This window comes from Trachypithecus francoisi, unplaced genomic scaffold, assembly GCF_009764315.1.
Source record: "Trachypithecus francoisi isolate TF-2019V2 unplaced genomic scaffold, Tfra_2.0 Lachesis_group0, whole genome shotgun sequence".
NCBI lineage: Eukaryota > Metazoa > Chordata > Mammalia > Primates > Cercopithecidae > Trachypithecus > Trachypithecus francoisi.
The window spans coordinates 25,500,210-25,517,793 of NW_022681453.1; the positions used below are offsets into that span (position 1 = coordinate 25,500,210).

The following is a 17,584-nucleotide window of genomic DNA, read 5'->3' on the forward strand; positions in this document are numbered from 1 at the left end:
AATAGACCAAACACAACTCCTAAAAATAAAAATATATAATCTGTTATAGGAATAGAAAAAAAACCTAAAGATAAAAATATAAAAATTGAGATATTTACTTATTTCTTTTCCAGATGTATAGATATTGAACAGATTCATTACAAGTAGACCTACACTACAAGATATCTTATGGGAAGTTTCAGATAGTTGGAACTCTGGATCAACACCAAAGAATAAAGAACAACAGAAATGGTAACTTTGTGGGTAAACATAAAATATTTTTTAAAAAATCATTAATATTTAAGTGTCTGTAAAAGATAATGTCAGGAATTTGGAAGTCATTACTCACATCCTCACAATAAGAGAAAAGCTGAACAAACTGAAAATCAGCAACTTTTCTTAGATGCATCAGAGAACTGAGGTCATACAGCTAACTCACTACCTCCTAACTGGAAAGAGACGGATAAATACAGAGAATCCTAAATTACTTGAGCAGAAGCTCAGGTTATTATCAATAATAACCTTGAATGTAAACAAATTAAATTCCCCAATTAAAATATATAAACTGGCTAAATGAATAAAGAATACCCAACTATATGCTGCCTACATGAAACTCACCTCACCTGAAAAGACAGAGACTGACAGTAACAAGATGAAAAGAGATATTCCACACCAATGAAAACCAAAAGGAAGCAGGAGTAGCTATATTTACATCAGAAAAAACAGACTTTAAGTTAAAAAGTACAAAGAGACAAATAATAATATTATATAATAATAGGGGGATCAATTCAGCAAGAGAATATAACAACTGTAAAAATACATGCACCTGGCCAGGCGCGGTGGCTCATGCTTGTAATCCCAGCACTTTAGGAGGCCGTGGGCAGGAGGACTGCTTCAGCCCAAGAGCTCCAGACCAGCCTGGGTCACATAGGGAGACCCTCTATTTTAATAATAACATTTTTTTTAAAAGAGAAAACTTTTCAGCCAGGCACGGTGGCTCACAACTGTAATCCCAGCACTTTGGTGTGGGCAGCAAGCCACCCAGGTACTGAGGCAAGAGACCGAGGGCACGAGCTGTTCCAGTATAATAAAATATATAAAATAACAAGTTATACTAGATATAGATCATAGATATGATTATATATAAGTATCACTAATCATTAGTTTGTAGTAATTACTCTTTATTCCAATATTATAATAATTCTTGCTCTACAATCATAACCTAGGAAAAACCAGGCCATACAGAGATAGGAGCTGAAGGGATATGGTGGAAAGTGACCAGAAGACAAGAGTGTGAGCCTTCTGTTATGCCCAGACAGGGCCACCAGAGGGCTCCTTGGTCTAGCGGTAATGCCAGTGTCTGGGAAGACGCCCGTTACCAAGCAGACCGTGGTCTAGCAGTAGCATCAGTGCCAAGGAAAAGCACCCGCTACTTAGCAGACTGGGAAAGGGAGTCTCCCTTTCCCCAGGGGAGTTTAGAGAAAACTCTACTCCACCACCTCTTGTGGAGGGCCTGACATCAGTCACACCCGCCTGCAGTTGTCTGGAGGCCTAAACATCTCCCTGTGATGCTGTGCTTCAGCAGTCACACTCCTGGTCCACTTTCATGCTCCTGTACACCTGGTTCTGCCTTCTAGGTAGCAGTAGCAGAATTAGTGAAAGTATTAAAAGTCTCTGAAATGCAGAAATAATGGCATAAGCTGTCTCTCCTCTCTCTCTCTCTCTCTCTCTCTCTCTCTCTCTCTCTCTTTCTCTTCTCTCTCTCTGCCTTGGCTGCCAAACAGGGAAGGGGCCCTGTCCAGTGAACACATGACACACATGATCTTACCTATCATTGGAGATGGCTCACACTCCTTATCCTGTCCCCTTGTCTTGTATCCAATAAATAAGAGCGCAGCCTGGCATTTGGGGCCACTACCGGTCTCCATGTCTTGGTGGTCCCCTGGGCCCAGCTGTCTTTTCTTTTATCTCTTTGTCTTGTGTCTTTATTTCTATGATCTCTCATCTCTGCACATGGGGAGAAAAACCCACAGACCCTGTAGGGCTGGTCCCTACACTTTGGGAGGCCAAGGTGGGCAGATCACCTGAGGTCGGGAGTTTGGGACCAGCCTGACCAACATGGAGAAACCCTGTTTCTACTAAAAATAGAAAATTAGCTGGGCATGGTGATGCATGCCTATAATCCCAGCTACTTGGGAGGCTGAGGCAGAAGAATCACTTGAACCTGGGAGGCAGAGGTGGTGGTGAACCAAGATTGTGCAATTGCACTCCAGCCTGGGCAAGAAGAGTGAAACTCTGTCTCAAAACAACAACAACAACAACAACAACAACAAAAACCAACACTAGAGCACCTAGATATATAAAGCAAATATTATTAGATCTAAAGGTAGAGGTAGACCCCAGTACAATAAGCTGGAGACTTCAACACCCCACTCTTAGCATTGGACAGATCATCTAGGCAGAAAGTCAACAAAGAAACTGCAAATTTAAACTGTACTATAGACCAAAGAGACCTAAAAGACATTTACAGAACAATTCACAGTAGTTGTAGACTACACATTCTCTTCATCAGCACACAAAACATTCTCCAGGATTGGCCATACATTAGGACACAAAAAAGAAACCTTAAAAGATTGTTTTAATTGAAGTAATACCAAGTATCTTATCTGACCACAATGGAATAAAAGTATACATCAGTAACAAGAGGAACACTCAGAACTATACAAATACATGAAAACTAAACAACATGCTCCTGAGCAACCAATTGATTAAAAAAAGAAATTAAGAGGAAAGTAAAACATATCTCACCCCTGTAAACCTAGCACTTTCCGAGAATGGGGCAGGCAGACTGCTTGAGCCCAGGGGTTCAAGACCAATCAGGGCAACATAGCAAAATCTTGTCTCTACAAAAAAAAAAAAAAAAAAAACAGAAAAACATAGCCAAGTGTGGTGGCATATGCCTGCAGTCCCAGCTACTGGGGAGGCTGATGTGGGAGGATTGCTTAAGCTCAGGAGGTTGAAACCCCAGTGAGCTGTGATCATGCCACTGCACTCCAGCCTGGGGGACAGAGTGACACCCTGTCTCAAAAAAAAAAAGAAAATCCCTGAAGTAAATAAAAATAGAAACACAGCATACCAAAATGTATGGGACACAACAAAAGCCATGTTTAGAGCAAGTTTATAGTAAGTATAGCAAGAGGCAAGTTTATAGCAATAAATGCCTACATTAAAAAGTAGAAAGATTTCAAATCAATAAGCTAATGATGCACCTCAAGAAACTAGAAAAGAACAAACCAAACTCAAATTTAGAAAAAGGAAAAACATAAAAAACAGAAATAAATGACATTGAAACTAAAAAAATAGAAAATATCAATGAAACAAAAAGTTAGATTTTCAAAAACATCAACAAAATTGACAAAGCATTAACTAGACTAAGAAAAAAAGAGAGAAGACCCAAAAAAGTAAAATCACAAACAAAAGGAGACATTACAGTTGATACTGCGGAAATACAAAAGATCATCAGAGACTATGATAAACAATTATAAACTAATCAATTTGAAAACTTAGAGAAAATGAGTAAATTTGTTGATACATACAACCTATCAAGATTGAACCAAGAAGAAATAGAAAACTTGAACAGATCAATAATGAGTAATGAGATTGAATCACAGTAATGAAAAGGAAATCAAGAAAGAAAAGTCCAGGACCAGATATCTTCACTGCTGAATTCTACCAAACTTTTAAAGAACTAATATTCTTTAAAATTCTTCTCAAACTATTCCAAAAAATTGAAGGGGAGGGAATTCTTCCAAACCCATTTTACAAGGCCAGCATAACCCTGACACCAAAACCAGATAAAAACAACATAAAAAAACTACAGACCAATATCTCTGAACATAAATGCAAAAATCCTCAACAAAATATAGTAAACCAAGTTCAACAGCACATCAAAAATATCATACACTATAATCAAGTGGATTTATCCTAGGGATGCAAGGATTATTCAACCTACACAAATAATGTGATGCATCACAACAGAATGAAGGACAAAACCAATATGATCATCTCAATAGATCCAGAAAAAGCATTTGATAAAATTCAATATCTCTCATGATAAAAACTCTCAATAAATTAGGCATAGAAGCAAGTACCTTAACACAATAAAGGCCATATAAGACAAACCCACAGATACCGTCATACTGAACTGGAACAGGACAAGGATACCCATTCTCATCACTCTTATTCAACATATTAATAGTATTGAAAGTCTTAGCCAGAGCAATTATGCAAGGGAAAAAAAATGAAGGGCATTCAAATTAGAAAGGAGGAAGTCAAACTGTCCTTCTTTGCAGATGACATGATTTTATATATAGAAAAACATAGACTCTACCAAAAAACTCTAAAAACTAATAAATTCAGCAAAGTTGCAGGATACAAATACCAACATACAAAAATTGGTGGTGTTTTTATATGAAAACAATGAACTAGCTGGAAAAGAAATCAAGAAAGTAATTCCATCTGCGAAAATTGCAAAAAGTAAAATACCTAGGGATAAATTTAGCCAAGGAGGTGAAGGCTCTCTACAAGGAAAACTTAAAAAACACCAAAAAACAATGATGAAAGAAATTGAAGAAGACACCAAAAAATAGAATGACATCCCATCTTCATGGATTAGAAAAATTAATATTGTTAAAATGACCATACTACCCAAGGTGATCAAAAGATTCAATGCACTCTCTTTCAATATACCAATGATGTTCTTCACAGAAATAGAAAAAAAAAAAAAATCCTAAAATTTGCATTGAACCACAAAAGACCCCAAATAGCCAAAACAATACTAAGCAAAACGAACAAAGCTAGATGTGTCACAGTACCAGACTTCAAAATATACTACAAAGCTATATTAATGAAAACAGCATGGTACTGGCATATAATCAGACACATAGACCAGTGGAACAGAATAGAGAACCCAGAAATTAATCCATGTATCTACAGCCAACTGACTTTTGAGAAAGGTACCAAGAACACTGATTGGGGGAAGGACAGTCTCTTCAGTAAATGGTTCTGGGGAAAATTGGATATCTATACACAGAAGAACAAAACTAGACCATCTCCTCTTATTCTATACAAAAATCAACTCAAAATGGCTTAAAGACCTAAATGTAAAACCTGAAGCTATAAAATTACTAGAAGAAAACATGGGGAAATGCTTCAGGACATCAGTCCTGGAAAAGATTTTATGAATAAGATCTCAAAAGCACAGGAAACAAAAGCAAAATACAAATAAGTGGGATTATATCAAACTAAAAACTTCTGCACACCAAAAGACACAATCAACACAGTGAAAAGACAACCTACAGAATGGGAGAAAATATTTGCAAACTGGCCAGACACGGCGGCTTATACCTGTAATCCCAGCACTCTGGGAGGCTGAGACAGATGGATCACGAGGTTTGAAACCAGCCTGACCAACATGGTGAAACCCCGTCTCTACTAAAAACACACACAAAAAATTAGCCAGGCATGGTGGTGGATGCCTGTAATCCCAGCTACTGAGGAGGCTGAGGTAGGAGAATCACTTGAACCCAGGACGTAGAGGTTGCAGTGAGCTGAGATTGCGCCACTGTACTCCAGCCTGGGCGACAGACTGAGACTCCATCTCAAAAAAAAATAAAATAAAATAAAATAAAAAGAGAAAAGAAAAAGAAAATATCTGCAAACTATTCATCCATCAAGGAATTAATATACAGAATATACAAGGAACTCAAACATCTCAACAGAAAAAAAAAAAAATCTAATTTTTAAATGGGCAAATGAGGCTAGCATGGTGGTTCATGCCTGTAATCCCAGCACTCTGGGAGGCCAAGGCAGGTGGATCACTTTAGCCCAGGAGTGCATGACTGGGCAACATAGCAAAACACTCTCTCTACAAAAAGAAAAATACAAAAATTAGCCAAGCATGGTAGCATGTGCCTGTGTCCCAGCTACTTTGGAGGCTGAGTTGGGAGGATCACCTGAGCCAGGCAGGTGGAGGTTACAGTGAGCCAGGAAAGTGCCACTGCACTCCAGCCTGGGCGACAAAGTGAGACTCTGTCTCAAAAGAAAAAAAAAAAATAGGCAAATGATCTGAACAGACATTTCTCAAACACACACACACACACACACACACACACACAAATGGCCAAAAACACATGAAAAAATGTTCAGAATCACTAATAATTAGGGAAATGCAAATCAAAACCACGATGAGATATCATCTCACCCCAGTTAGAATGGCTATCATCAAAAAGCCAAAAAATACAAATGCTGGTGAAGATGCAGAGAAAAGGGAACTCTTATGCACTATTGATAGAAATGTAAACTAGTACAACCAGTATGGAGAACAGTATGGAGGTTCCTCAGAAAACTACAAATCAAACTACCGTATGATCCAGCGATCCCACGACCAAGCCTTTATCTAAAGGAAAGCAAATCATTATATTGAAGAGACATCTGCGCCCTGATTTTTTTTGGTAGCACTATTCACAATAACCAAGGTATGGAATCAACCTAAGTGTCCAACAACAGATGAAGGGATACAAACAATGTGGTATACATACACAATGGAATACTATTCAGCCATAAAAAGAATGAAAATTTCTCATTGTGGCAACATGAATGAAACTGAAAGACATGTTCAGTGAAATATGCCAGGAACAGAAAGTTAAACACCACATGTTCTCATAGGTAGAAGCTAAAAAAAGTGGATTTCATAGAAGTAAAAAGTAGAACAGAGTATACTAGAGGCTGGGAAACATAGGGAAAAGCAGGGAATAGGAAGAAATTTGTTAAAGGATACAAAAGAAGTTCTAGTATTCAGTGGCACTGTAGGATGAGTATAGTTAACAATAATATATTACATTTGACTCTCGAACAACCAGCACAGGAGTTAAGGTGCTGACCCCCCATGCGTCAAAATTCATGTATAATTTTTGACTCCCTCAAAACTTAACTATTAACAGTCTATTGTTGACTGAAAATCTTACTGATAGTCAATTAGTATATATATTTTACATGTTATATGCATTACATACGATATTCTTATAATAAAGTACACCAGAAAAAGAAAATATTATCAAGAAAATCATAAGAAAAATGCATTTACAGTATATACTGTATTTATCAATACTATAAGTTTACATAATCTGTTTACAAGATGAAATGTCTGTCTGAAATGGTGGGTAACCATGGCTGCAGACCTCAACTTATGGTAAATATCAAACAATTCCATTTTTTCTTGTACTGTAATGACTCTTCTCTGTCTCTTGGGAGAACTTCCAGGAAAACTACAAACCAAAATCTCTCATGAAAATAGACACAAAAATCCTCGACAAAATATTAGCACATCAAATCCAATAATGCATACAAAGAATTATACACTAGTGTCACTTTGTTCTATGTTATTCCAAGTTTGTGATATTGTACTAAACACAATGAAAAATACACGAGAACCATGAAGAGATCACTTTTTACTGCTATACCCAATGTACTGAAGAGACGAACTGCTCTTGCGATGATGAGCGTCACCTGACATTTTAAGTGGATAATCATAACACTTAAGTTCACATCAACAGCAACAGGATGGGGCTACAAAATTATTACAGTAGTACAGTATGTGCTACAGTTAATTTTATGCAGTTATGACTTGATACTGCATCTTTATATTTGTTTACATTTCTTGACTGCAAATGATGCCATGTACGCACTGTGAGTGTGTGAGTTTTGATAAATTTTAACTTTTTATAATAGATTTGTGTATATTTTATGGTAGTAAATGATAAAAATAGACTAGTATCTACAAGTATTTTATGTATTTATGACATACCCAATCTTAAGTTTTTGAGTGTTTCTGGCTAGGCAGCTCATCTGTGTTTTTCCAAAGTGTCACAAATCATAAAAAATGTTTCCAATATATTTTTTAAAAAATCCATGTATCAGTGGACTGGTGTAGCTGAAACCTATGTTGTTCAAGGATCACTTGTATGTATTTTTACATAACTAGAAGAGAGAATACTGAATGTTCCTATAGCACAAAGAAGTGATAAATGTTTGAGATGATGGATATGCTCATTACCCTGATCTGATCACTATAACCTGTATGTTCTGAAATATTACTATGAAACTGAAAAATACATACAATTATGTGCTAATTAAAAGATACAAAAATGAAAATAACAGCTGTGCAAAATAATAATAGCAACAATGTATTTGATGACTATGGCTATGGATAAGTGAAATGAATGACCACAACGTTACAAGGGAGAGTGGGAGGAGAAACTGGAGTTACAAAGTAATTGCAGGAAGTGGTATAGTGTTATTTGAATAAGGACTTAGATAGATTAGTTGTAAATGTACATTGCAAACTCAAGGGCAATAACTAAAAGTTTTTTTTTAAGAAGCAAGTAGAATTGATCTGCTAAGAGAAGAGAAAAAATGAAATCATACAAAATAGCTAAAACCAGAGAAGACAGAAAAATAGAAGATAAAAACAATAACAACAACAGAACAAGGGTAATGAATAGGAAACTAACATATATGGTAGATATTAATCCAACTGTATCAGTAATCAGTTTAAATGTCAATGATCTAAATACATCAATTAAAAGACAGGTTGTCAGAGTGGATCCAAAAGCAAGACCCAACTAAATGTTGTCTACAGGAAGCCCACTTTGAACATATAAAAACACAGATACATTAAAAGTAGAGATAGAGAAAGATATACCATGCTAACACTAATGAAGGGGAAGTAAGGTAGTTATATTGATTTCAGACTAAGAAGACTTCAGAGCAAGGAAAATTATTGGGAATTAAGAGGAGCATTACATAAAGATAAAGAAGTCACAATCTCCCAAAACTCTCACAAGGAAAAATAGATAATATGAATAGACCTATATCTATTAACAAAATTGAATCAATAATTAATAATCATCTAAAACAGAAAGCACCAAGCCCAGATGGGTTCACTGAAGAATTCTACTAAACATATAGGAAGAAATTAAACCAATTCCACCATGTCTTTCAGAAAATAGTGGAAGAAATACTTCCTAACTGGTTCTATGAGGTCAGTATTACCTAACACCAGAACCAAGCAAGACATTACAAGAAAGGAAAACTACAATCCCAAAATCTCTCATAAAAATAGATGCAAAAATCCTCAACAAAAGGAGCATAATATTAGCAACAAAATATTAGCAAATCAAATCCAATAATGTATGGAAAGAATTATACACCATGATTAAGCAGGATTTATTATAGGTATGAAAGGCTGATTCAACAAGTGAAAATTAATTAATGTAATTCATCATAGCAAGAGAGTAAAGAAGTAAAACCATATGATCCTATCAAAAGATGCAGAAAAAACATTTGAGAGCTGGGCACAGTGGTTCACACCTGCAATCCCAGCACTTGGGAGGCCAAGGCAGGCAGCTCACTTGAGGTCAGGAGTTCATGACTAGCCTGGCCAAAATGGTAAAACCCTGTCTCTACTAAAAATACAAAAATTAGCCAGGCTTGATGGCAGGTACCTGTAATTCCAGCTACTCGGAAGGCTGAGGCAGGAGAATCAATTGACCCCAGGAAGTGGAGGTTGCAGTGAGCCAAGACAAGATAGAACCACTGTACTCCAGCCTGGATGAGAGATCAAGAATCTGCCTCAGAAAAAAAAAAAAAAAGGCAAAAGACCTGAACAGACATTTCACCAAAGAAGATATATAGTTGGCAAATAAGAATAGGAAAAGATGCTCAATATCACATTTCATTAGGAAATTCCAAATTAAAATGAAATATCACTAAACACTATTAAAACGGCCACTTTCCAAAATAGGCAACATGAACTCTTATTCATTACTGGTGGAGATGCTAAATGTTATGGCCACTCAGGAAGACAGTTTGGTAGTTCTTTACAAAACTAAACATACTCTTACCACACAATCCAGCTGTTGCACACCTGGTACTTACCCAAAGGAGTTGAAAACTCACGTTCACACAAAAACTTACACATGAATGTTTGTAGCATATTTATTCATAATTGCCCAAACTTAGGAGCAACTGAGATGTCCATCAGTAGGTTAATGAATAAACTGTGGTACATCCAAACAATGGAATATAATTCAGCACTAAAAAGAAATAAGCCATCAAGCCATGAAAAGACATGGAGGAACCTTATAACTAAGAGAAAAAAAGCCCATCTGAAAAGGCATACATAGTGCATAATTCCAACTATATAACCCTCTGGAAATGACAAAACTAAACCATGGAGATAACAAAAGAATCAGTGATTGGCAGGGTTGAGGAGAGGGAGGGCTGAATAAGTAGAACACAGAGGATTTTTAGAGCAGTGAAACTATAATGATAGACATATGACATTATACACTTGTCAAAATTGATAGGTATATAACACCCAGAGTGAAGCCTGATGTTAGCTATGAACTTACTTATGAGTGACAATGATATGTCAATGCAAGCTCATAGATTCTAACAAATATATCACGCTGGTAAGGGGTTTTGTTAGTGCAGGAGGTTGTATATAAGAAATCTCTGTGTCTTCTGCTCAGTTTTGCTGTGGATCTAAAGTTGCTCTACAAAATAAAGCCTTTTCAAAAAAAAGGACAGGCAAGACATAGAAAACTATGAAACATTATAGAGTGAAATGAAAAAGAACTAAGGAAAATGGAGTGACATACTATGTTCTTAGACCGAAACACTCAATATTATAAAATTGTTAATTTCCCACAAACTGATTTACAGTTCCAATGCACTCCTAATCAAAACTTCTGCATATTACTGGGTATCTTTCCACTTTGGACTTGACCAGATGATGCTAATATTTATATGCAAATGCAAAGATCCAAGAATAAGAAAGACACTCTTGTATAAAAGAACAAACAAATGCCACAAAAATAAAGATACATAGATGGGACTTAATTAAACTAAAAACCTTCTGCACAGCAAAAGAAATAATCAGCAGAGTTAACAGACAATCCACAGAGTGGGAGAAAATCATCACAATCTCTACACATCTGGCAAAGGATTAATATCCAGAATCTACAAAGAACTCAAACAAATTAGCAGGAAAAAAAAAACAACAACAACAAACAATCTTATTAAAAAAGTGGGCTAAGGACATGAACAGACAATTCTCAAAAGAAGATATACGGTCAACAGGCATATGGAAAAATGGCCAACAAGCATATGGAAAAATGCTCAACATCACTAATTATCAGGGAAATGCAAATCGAAACCACAACATGATACCACCTCACTCCTGCAAGAATGGCCATTAAAAAAAAAAAAAAAGATGTTGGCATGGATGCAGTGAAAAGGATACACTTTTACACTGTTGGTGGGAATGTAAACTAGTACAACCACTATAGAAAACAGTGTGGAGATTCTTTAAAGAGCTAAAAGTAGATCTACTGTTTGATCCAGCAATCCCACTACTCGGTATCTACCCAGAGGAAAAGAAGTCAGCATATGAAAAAGACACCTTACACATGTTTATAGCAGCACAATTTGCAATTGCAAAAGTATGAAACCAGCCCCAATGTCCATCAATCAACAAGTAGATAAAGAAAATGCGATATATATATATGTACCACGAAATACTACTCAGCCATAAAAAGGAACAAAATAATGGCATTCGCAGCAACCTGGATGGAATTGGAGACTATTACTTTATTTATTTTTAAACAGAGTCTCACTCTGTAGCCCAAGCTGGAATACAGTGGCACTATCTCGGCTTACTGCAACTTTTGCCTCCAAGGCTCAACCGATTCATGCCTCAGCCTCCTGTGTAGCTGGGACTACAGGCATGTGGCACCACACCTGGTTAATTTTTTTGTATTTTTAGTAGAGACAGAGTTTCACGATGTTGCCCTGGGTGGTCTTGAGCTCCTGAAGTCAGGTGATCCACTTGCCTTGGCCTCCCAAAGTACTGGGATTACAGGCATTAGCCACCACACCTGGCCTGGAGATTATTATTCTAAGTGAAGTAACTCACTTCACTTACTGTAAAGTAAAGGCAAACTTCTTATGTTCTCATTCATATAAGGGAGCTATGCTATGAGGTCATAAAGGCATAAGAATGGTACATTGGACTTTGAGGACTTGAGAGAAACTTTTGGCGGGGGAAGAGGGATAAGAGACTACACATAGGTGCTCTGGTGATGGGTGCACCAAAATCTCAGAAATCACCACTAAAGAACTTATTCACGTAACGAAACACCACCGGTTCCCCCAAAAACCAGTTGAAACAAATAAAAACTTAAAGAACAAGATGAAACACTATCAGACATCAAGATTAATTACAGACAAACACATTAATGGAACTGAATAGACAGTCCAGAAACAGATCTAGATATATGAATGTATTATTTATGGCAAGGAAGGCACTACAGAGCAGTAGGGAAAAGGCCAGTTTTTTCAACAAGTGGAGAGCTACATGGAAAAAATGTAAAATTTGACATTTCCTTAGACCATGTACACACATCAGTTGCATGTGGCTTGTACATCTAAATGTGAAAGGCATAATAAAGCTTCCAGATGGTTATATAGGAGAATACCTTCATAATATTGGGCTGTGAAAAGAGTTTTCACAAAGCTAGAACCATAAATCAGACTATATTAAAATTAAGAACTTGTGTTCAGCAAAAGGCAGCATTAAGAGAAAGAGAAAGCAAACTAGAGTGAGTGCCAATTTGTCACACAATTAAATAATTGTCAAGGGATTTGTGTCTAGAATATATAAAGAACTCATACAAATCCCTAAGAAAAACCCCATAAATAGGCAAGTGATGTGAATAAGTACACTAGAAGATTTCCAAGTGGCCTATAAACATGAACTAGTGTTTAACTTCATTAGTCATCAGAGAAATATAAATTCAAACCATGATTCAATAATATGTATCACGTACCAAAATAGATTTCTTTTAAACAACAATATAAAACATTGGTGGGGGCCAGGCACGGTGGCTCACGCCTGTAATACCAGCACTTTGGGAGGCCGAGGTGGGCAGATCACGAGGTCAGGAGTTTGAGACCAGCCTGGCCAACATAGTGAAACCCTGTCTCTACTAAAAATACAAAAATTAGCCAGGCATGGTGGTGCATGCCTGTAGTCCCAGCTACTCTGGAGGCTGAGGCAGGAGAATCGCTTGAACCCAGGAGGCAGAGGTTGTGGTAAGCGAGATCCCACAACTGCACTCCAGCCTGGGCAACCGAGTGAGACTCCGTCTCAAAACAAACAACAACAACAACAACAAAAATAAAACGTTGGTGGGGATCTGGTGCAATGGAATGATCAAATTCTGTTAATAGGATGTAAACTGGTACAATCATTCTGGAAAACAATTTGTAACTTTCTTTCTAGGCATCTTCCCGACAGAAATGTGTGCACGTGTGCCCCTACATTTATACACAAGATTGTTCATAGCACCATTACGTACACTAGTGCCAAACTGGAAACAACTCATCTGTTCATTGAGTAGACAGGTAAACATCAATGTATTCTTCTAATGGAATACTGTAAAGCAGTCACAGCAAATGAACTAGCCTCATGCTACGACATGGATGAGTCTCATGAAAGTAATGTTGAGGAAAAGAAGCCAGATAAAAGAATAAAGAATACATATTACTTGCTTATATATGTCAAACTAAACTGCAGTGTTTTAAGTGAGTGTAGCAGTTACCTTTTTGGGGAGTAAGGAGGTGGTAACCGAAAGGAGTACACGTGCTTCAAGGATGGTGGGGAAATGTTCTATTTCATCACCAGATCTTCCCTTTGTAAGAATTTGTTGAACTGTACATTAATACTCTGTGAACTTTTCTATGTTATGTACATTTAAAAAATTAAATAAACACCAATACTATTGTAGAAGCTATTGTTATCAGTGAAATGCACAAGTAAAATCATGACTTAAGCAAAGAAAAATATAGCCTTCTGTGAGAAGATATATTTACAGATTTGATTTTCCAGGGAGGTTTTAAAAATAAATAAATTATGGAAAAAGCAAGTAACTTACAGAAGAAGATTGGCACATAATAAAAAGGAAAATAACAGCTTGTCCTTCTCAAATAGTGATCGGCATATATTACAATATAAGTTGTATGTGAAGTGGTCATTTAAATATCGTAGGCGCTTTTCCAAAATCTTGGATTTGTTACTAAAAGTTAAAAAGAAGGAAAATGGTATTGTCAAACAAAACTAGGAAAATATAAGCAATGTGAATTAACATATGCACTTTTTATTTTACAAAAGTATCACTATTAAAAACATATAAAGACACACACACGAGGGCATGTAAAACTGGTGAAATCTGAATAAGCTCTATGGGTTGTAGCCATGTCAGTTTCTCGGTTGTACTATAGGCAAGATACTAGCATTGGAGAAACCAAATGAAAGGTACAGGAAACCTCTCTGCACATATTTTTCTGTGTGCAACTTCTTGTGAGTCCATAACTATTTTAAAATAAAAAGTTTTAAAATGTAGGGTACAATTCTCGGAGAAAGTGAAATACGGCTTATACCATCTCTCTATTTTCCAAATCCTAAATATCTTATTCTGCCCCACAGTGACTGAAAACAATCAGTTAATTTTAAAAAACATGCCTATTAAATCTCTTAGTGTAAGGCTCTATGCTAGGGAAGGAAATGTAAGAGACAAAGAATCATAAAACATTTGCCTGCCCCAAATAAGCATAAAATCTAGATAAAGATCTACATATTTTAAAAATGCATGAAAAGGTCAGGCACGGTGCCTCTTGCCTGTAATCCCAGCACTTTAGGAGGCCGAGGTGGGTGGATCATTTGAGGTCAGAAGTTTGAGACCAGCTTGGCCAACATGGTGAAACCTCATCTCTACTAAAAATACAAAAATTAGCCACGGGTGGTGGTACAATCCTGTAATCCCAGCTACGAGGGAGGCTGAGGCAGGAGAATTGCTTGAACCCGGGAGGTGGAGGTTGTAGTGTGAGATCACGCCACTGCACTTGAGCCTGGGTAATGGAATAAGACTCCGTCTCAACATTCATACAGCCAACACACATGAAAAAATGCTCGTCATCACTCGCCATCAGAGAAATGCAAATCAAAACCACAATGAGATACCATCTCACACCAGTTAGAATGGCAATCATTAAAAAGTCAGGAAACAACAGGTGCTGGAGAGGATGTGGAGAAATAGGAACACTTTTACACTGTTGGTGGGATTGTAAACTAGTTCAACCATTATGGAAAACAGTATGGCGATTCCTCAAGGATCTAGAACTAGATGTACCATATGACCCAGCCATCCCACTACTGGGTATATACCCAAAGGATTATAAATCATGCTGCTATAAAGATACATGCACACATATGTTTATTGCGGCACTATTCACAATAGCAAAGACTTGGAATCAACCCAAATGTCCATCTGTGACAGACTGGATTAAGAAAATGTGGCACATATGCACCATGGAATACTATGCAGCCATAAAAAAGGATGAGTTTGCGTCCTTTGTAGGGACATGGATGCAGCTAGAAACCATCATTCTTAGCAAACTATCACAAGAACAGAAAACCAAACACCGCATGTTCTCACTCATAGGTGGGAACTGAACAATGAGATCACTTGGACTCGGGAAGGGGAACATCACACACCGGGGCCTATCATGGGGAGGGGGGAGGGGGGAGGGGTTGCATTGGGAGTTATACCTGATATAAATGATGAATTGATGGGTGCTGACGAGTTGATGGGTGCAGCACACCAACATGGCACAAGTATACATATGTAACAAACCTGCACGTTATGCACATGTACCCTAGAACTTAAAGTATAATAAAAAAAAATCACACTGTACTCAGCAAGTATATACAATTATAATTTTTGAACTAAAAATAAATTTAAAAAATACACACACAAAAAAAGACTCCATCTCAAAAAGAAAAAAAATACATAAAAAGTCAGAAAACATATGGATAAATGTAATTACTGGGTGGAGTTATGACTGATATTCTTTATACTCTCATATTCCAAAAAATGTTCACAATAAGCATATATTGCTTTCAATATTTTTAGTTCAATTTAAAAATATAATACCTATGGGAATATAAAATGATGTAGCCATTCTAAAAAATAGTTTGGCACTTTATTATTATTATTATTTTTGAGACAGGGTCTCACCCTGTCACCCAGGCTGGAGTGCAGTAGCATGATCACAGCTCACTGCAACCTCTACCTCCTGGGCTCAAGTAATCTTCCCATCTCAGCCTCCTAAGTAGCTGGGACTACAGGTGCATGGCACCATGCTCAGCTAGTTTTTTTTTTCTTTTTTTTTGTAGAGATGGGGTTTCACTATGTTGCCCAGGCTGTCACTTTCTTTAAAAAATTTTGTAAAACTCAACTAAAGAGCTTCTGCACAGCAAAAGAAACTATCAACAGAGTAAACAGACGGCCCACACAATGGGAGAAAATATTTTCAAACTGTACATCTGACAAAGATCTAATATCCAAAATCTGCAAGAAACTTTAATTAATTAACAAGCATAAAACTAACAACCCCATTAAAAAGTAGGCAAAGGACATAGATACTTTTCAAAAGAAGACATACACATGGCCAAAAAGCATATGAAAAAATGCTTAAAGTCATTAATCATTAGAGAAATGCGAATCAAAACCACAATAAAATACTATCTTGCACCAGTCAGAACAGCTATAATTAAAAAGTCAAAAAAAAAAAAAAAAGATAAATAACAGAAGCTGGCAAAATTGTGGAGCAAAGGGAACACTTATACACCGCTGGTGGGAATGTAAATTGGTTCACCGTGGAAAGCAGTTTGAAGATTTCTCAAAGAGCTTAAAACAGAACTACCATTTGACCCAGCAATCCATTATTGGGTATATACACAAAGGAATATAAACTGTTCTACCATAAAGACACGTATACGTATGTTCATCACAGCACTATTCACAATAGCAAAGACCTGGAATCAACCTAGATGCCTGTCAATCGTAGACTAGATAAAACTAATGTGGTACAGATACAACATGGAATACAACAAAGCCACCAAAAAGAATGAACTCGTGTCCTTTGCAGCAACATAGATGGAGCTGGAGACCATTATCCTAAGCAAACTAATGCAGGAACAGAAAACCAAATACTGCATGTTCTCACTTATATAACATGAGTACACTTGGACACAAGGAAGGGAACAATAGACACTGGGGCCTACTCAAAGGTGGAGAGTGGGAGGACAGTGAGGTTCAAAAAACTACCTTTCAGGTATCATGCTCATTACCTGGGTGACAAAACAATCTGTATACTAACCCCCTGTGACATGTAGTTTACCTGTATAACAAACCTCCACATGTACCCCTGAACCTAAAAGCTTAAAAAAAGAGTCCTCAATAAACCCTATGTCTTGTTTGCAAAAAAGAAAAAAGAAAAAAATCTAAACAAACAACTGCTACATAACCCAGCAATTGCACTCCTGGGTATTTATCTCAGAGAAATAAAAATTTCTATTCACAAATATATGTACATGAATGTTTATAGCACTTTTATTCATAGTAACCCCAAACTGGAAGTA

At 36.8% G+C, this 17,584-nt stretch overlaps 1 protein-coding gene across 1 annotated transcript in view; it reads right to left on the bottom strand.

Annotated features, from left to right (window-relative positions):
* Positions 1-17,584, bottom strand: part of DNAH12 (dynein axonemal heavy chain 12) — a 236,638-nt gene that overhangs the window by 38,192 nt on the left and 180,862 nt on the right. The window contains exon 59 of the mRNA XM_033210211.1: positions 14,037-14,177. Coding sequence (XP_033066102.1) covers positions 14,037-14,177 — 141 coding nt within the window. The remainder of the gene's footprint in view (positions 1-14,036; positions 14,178-17,584) is intronic.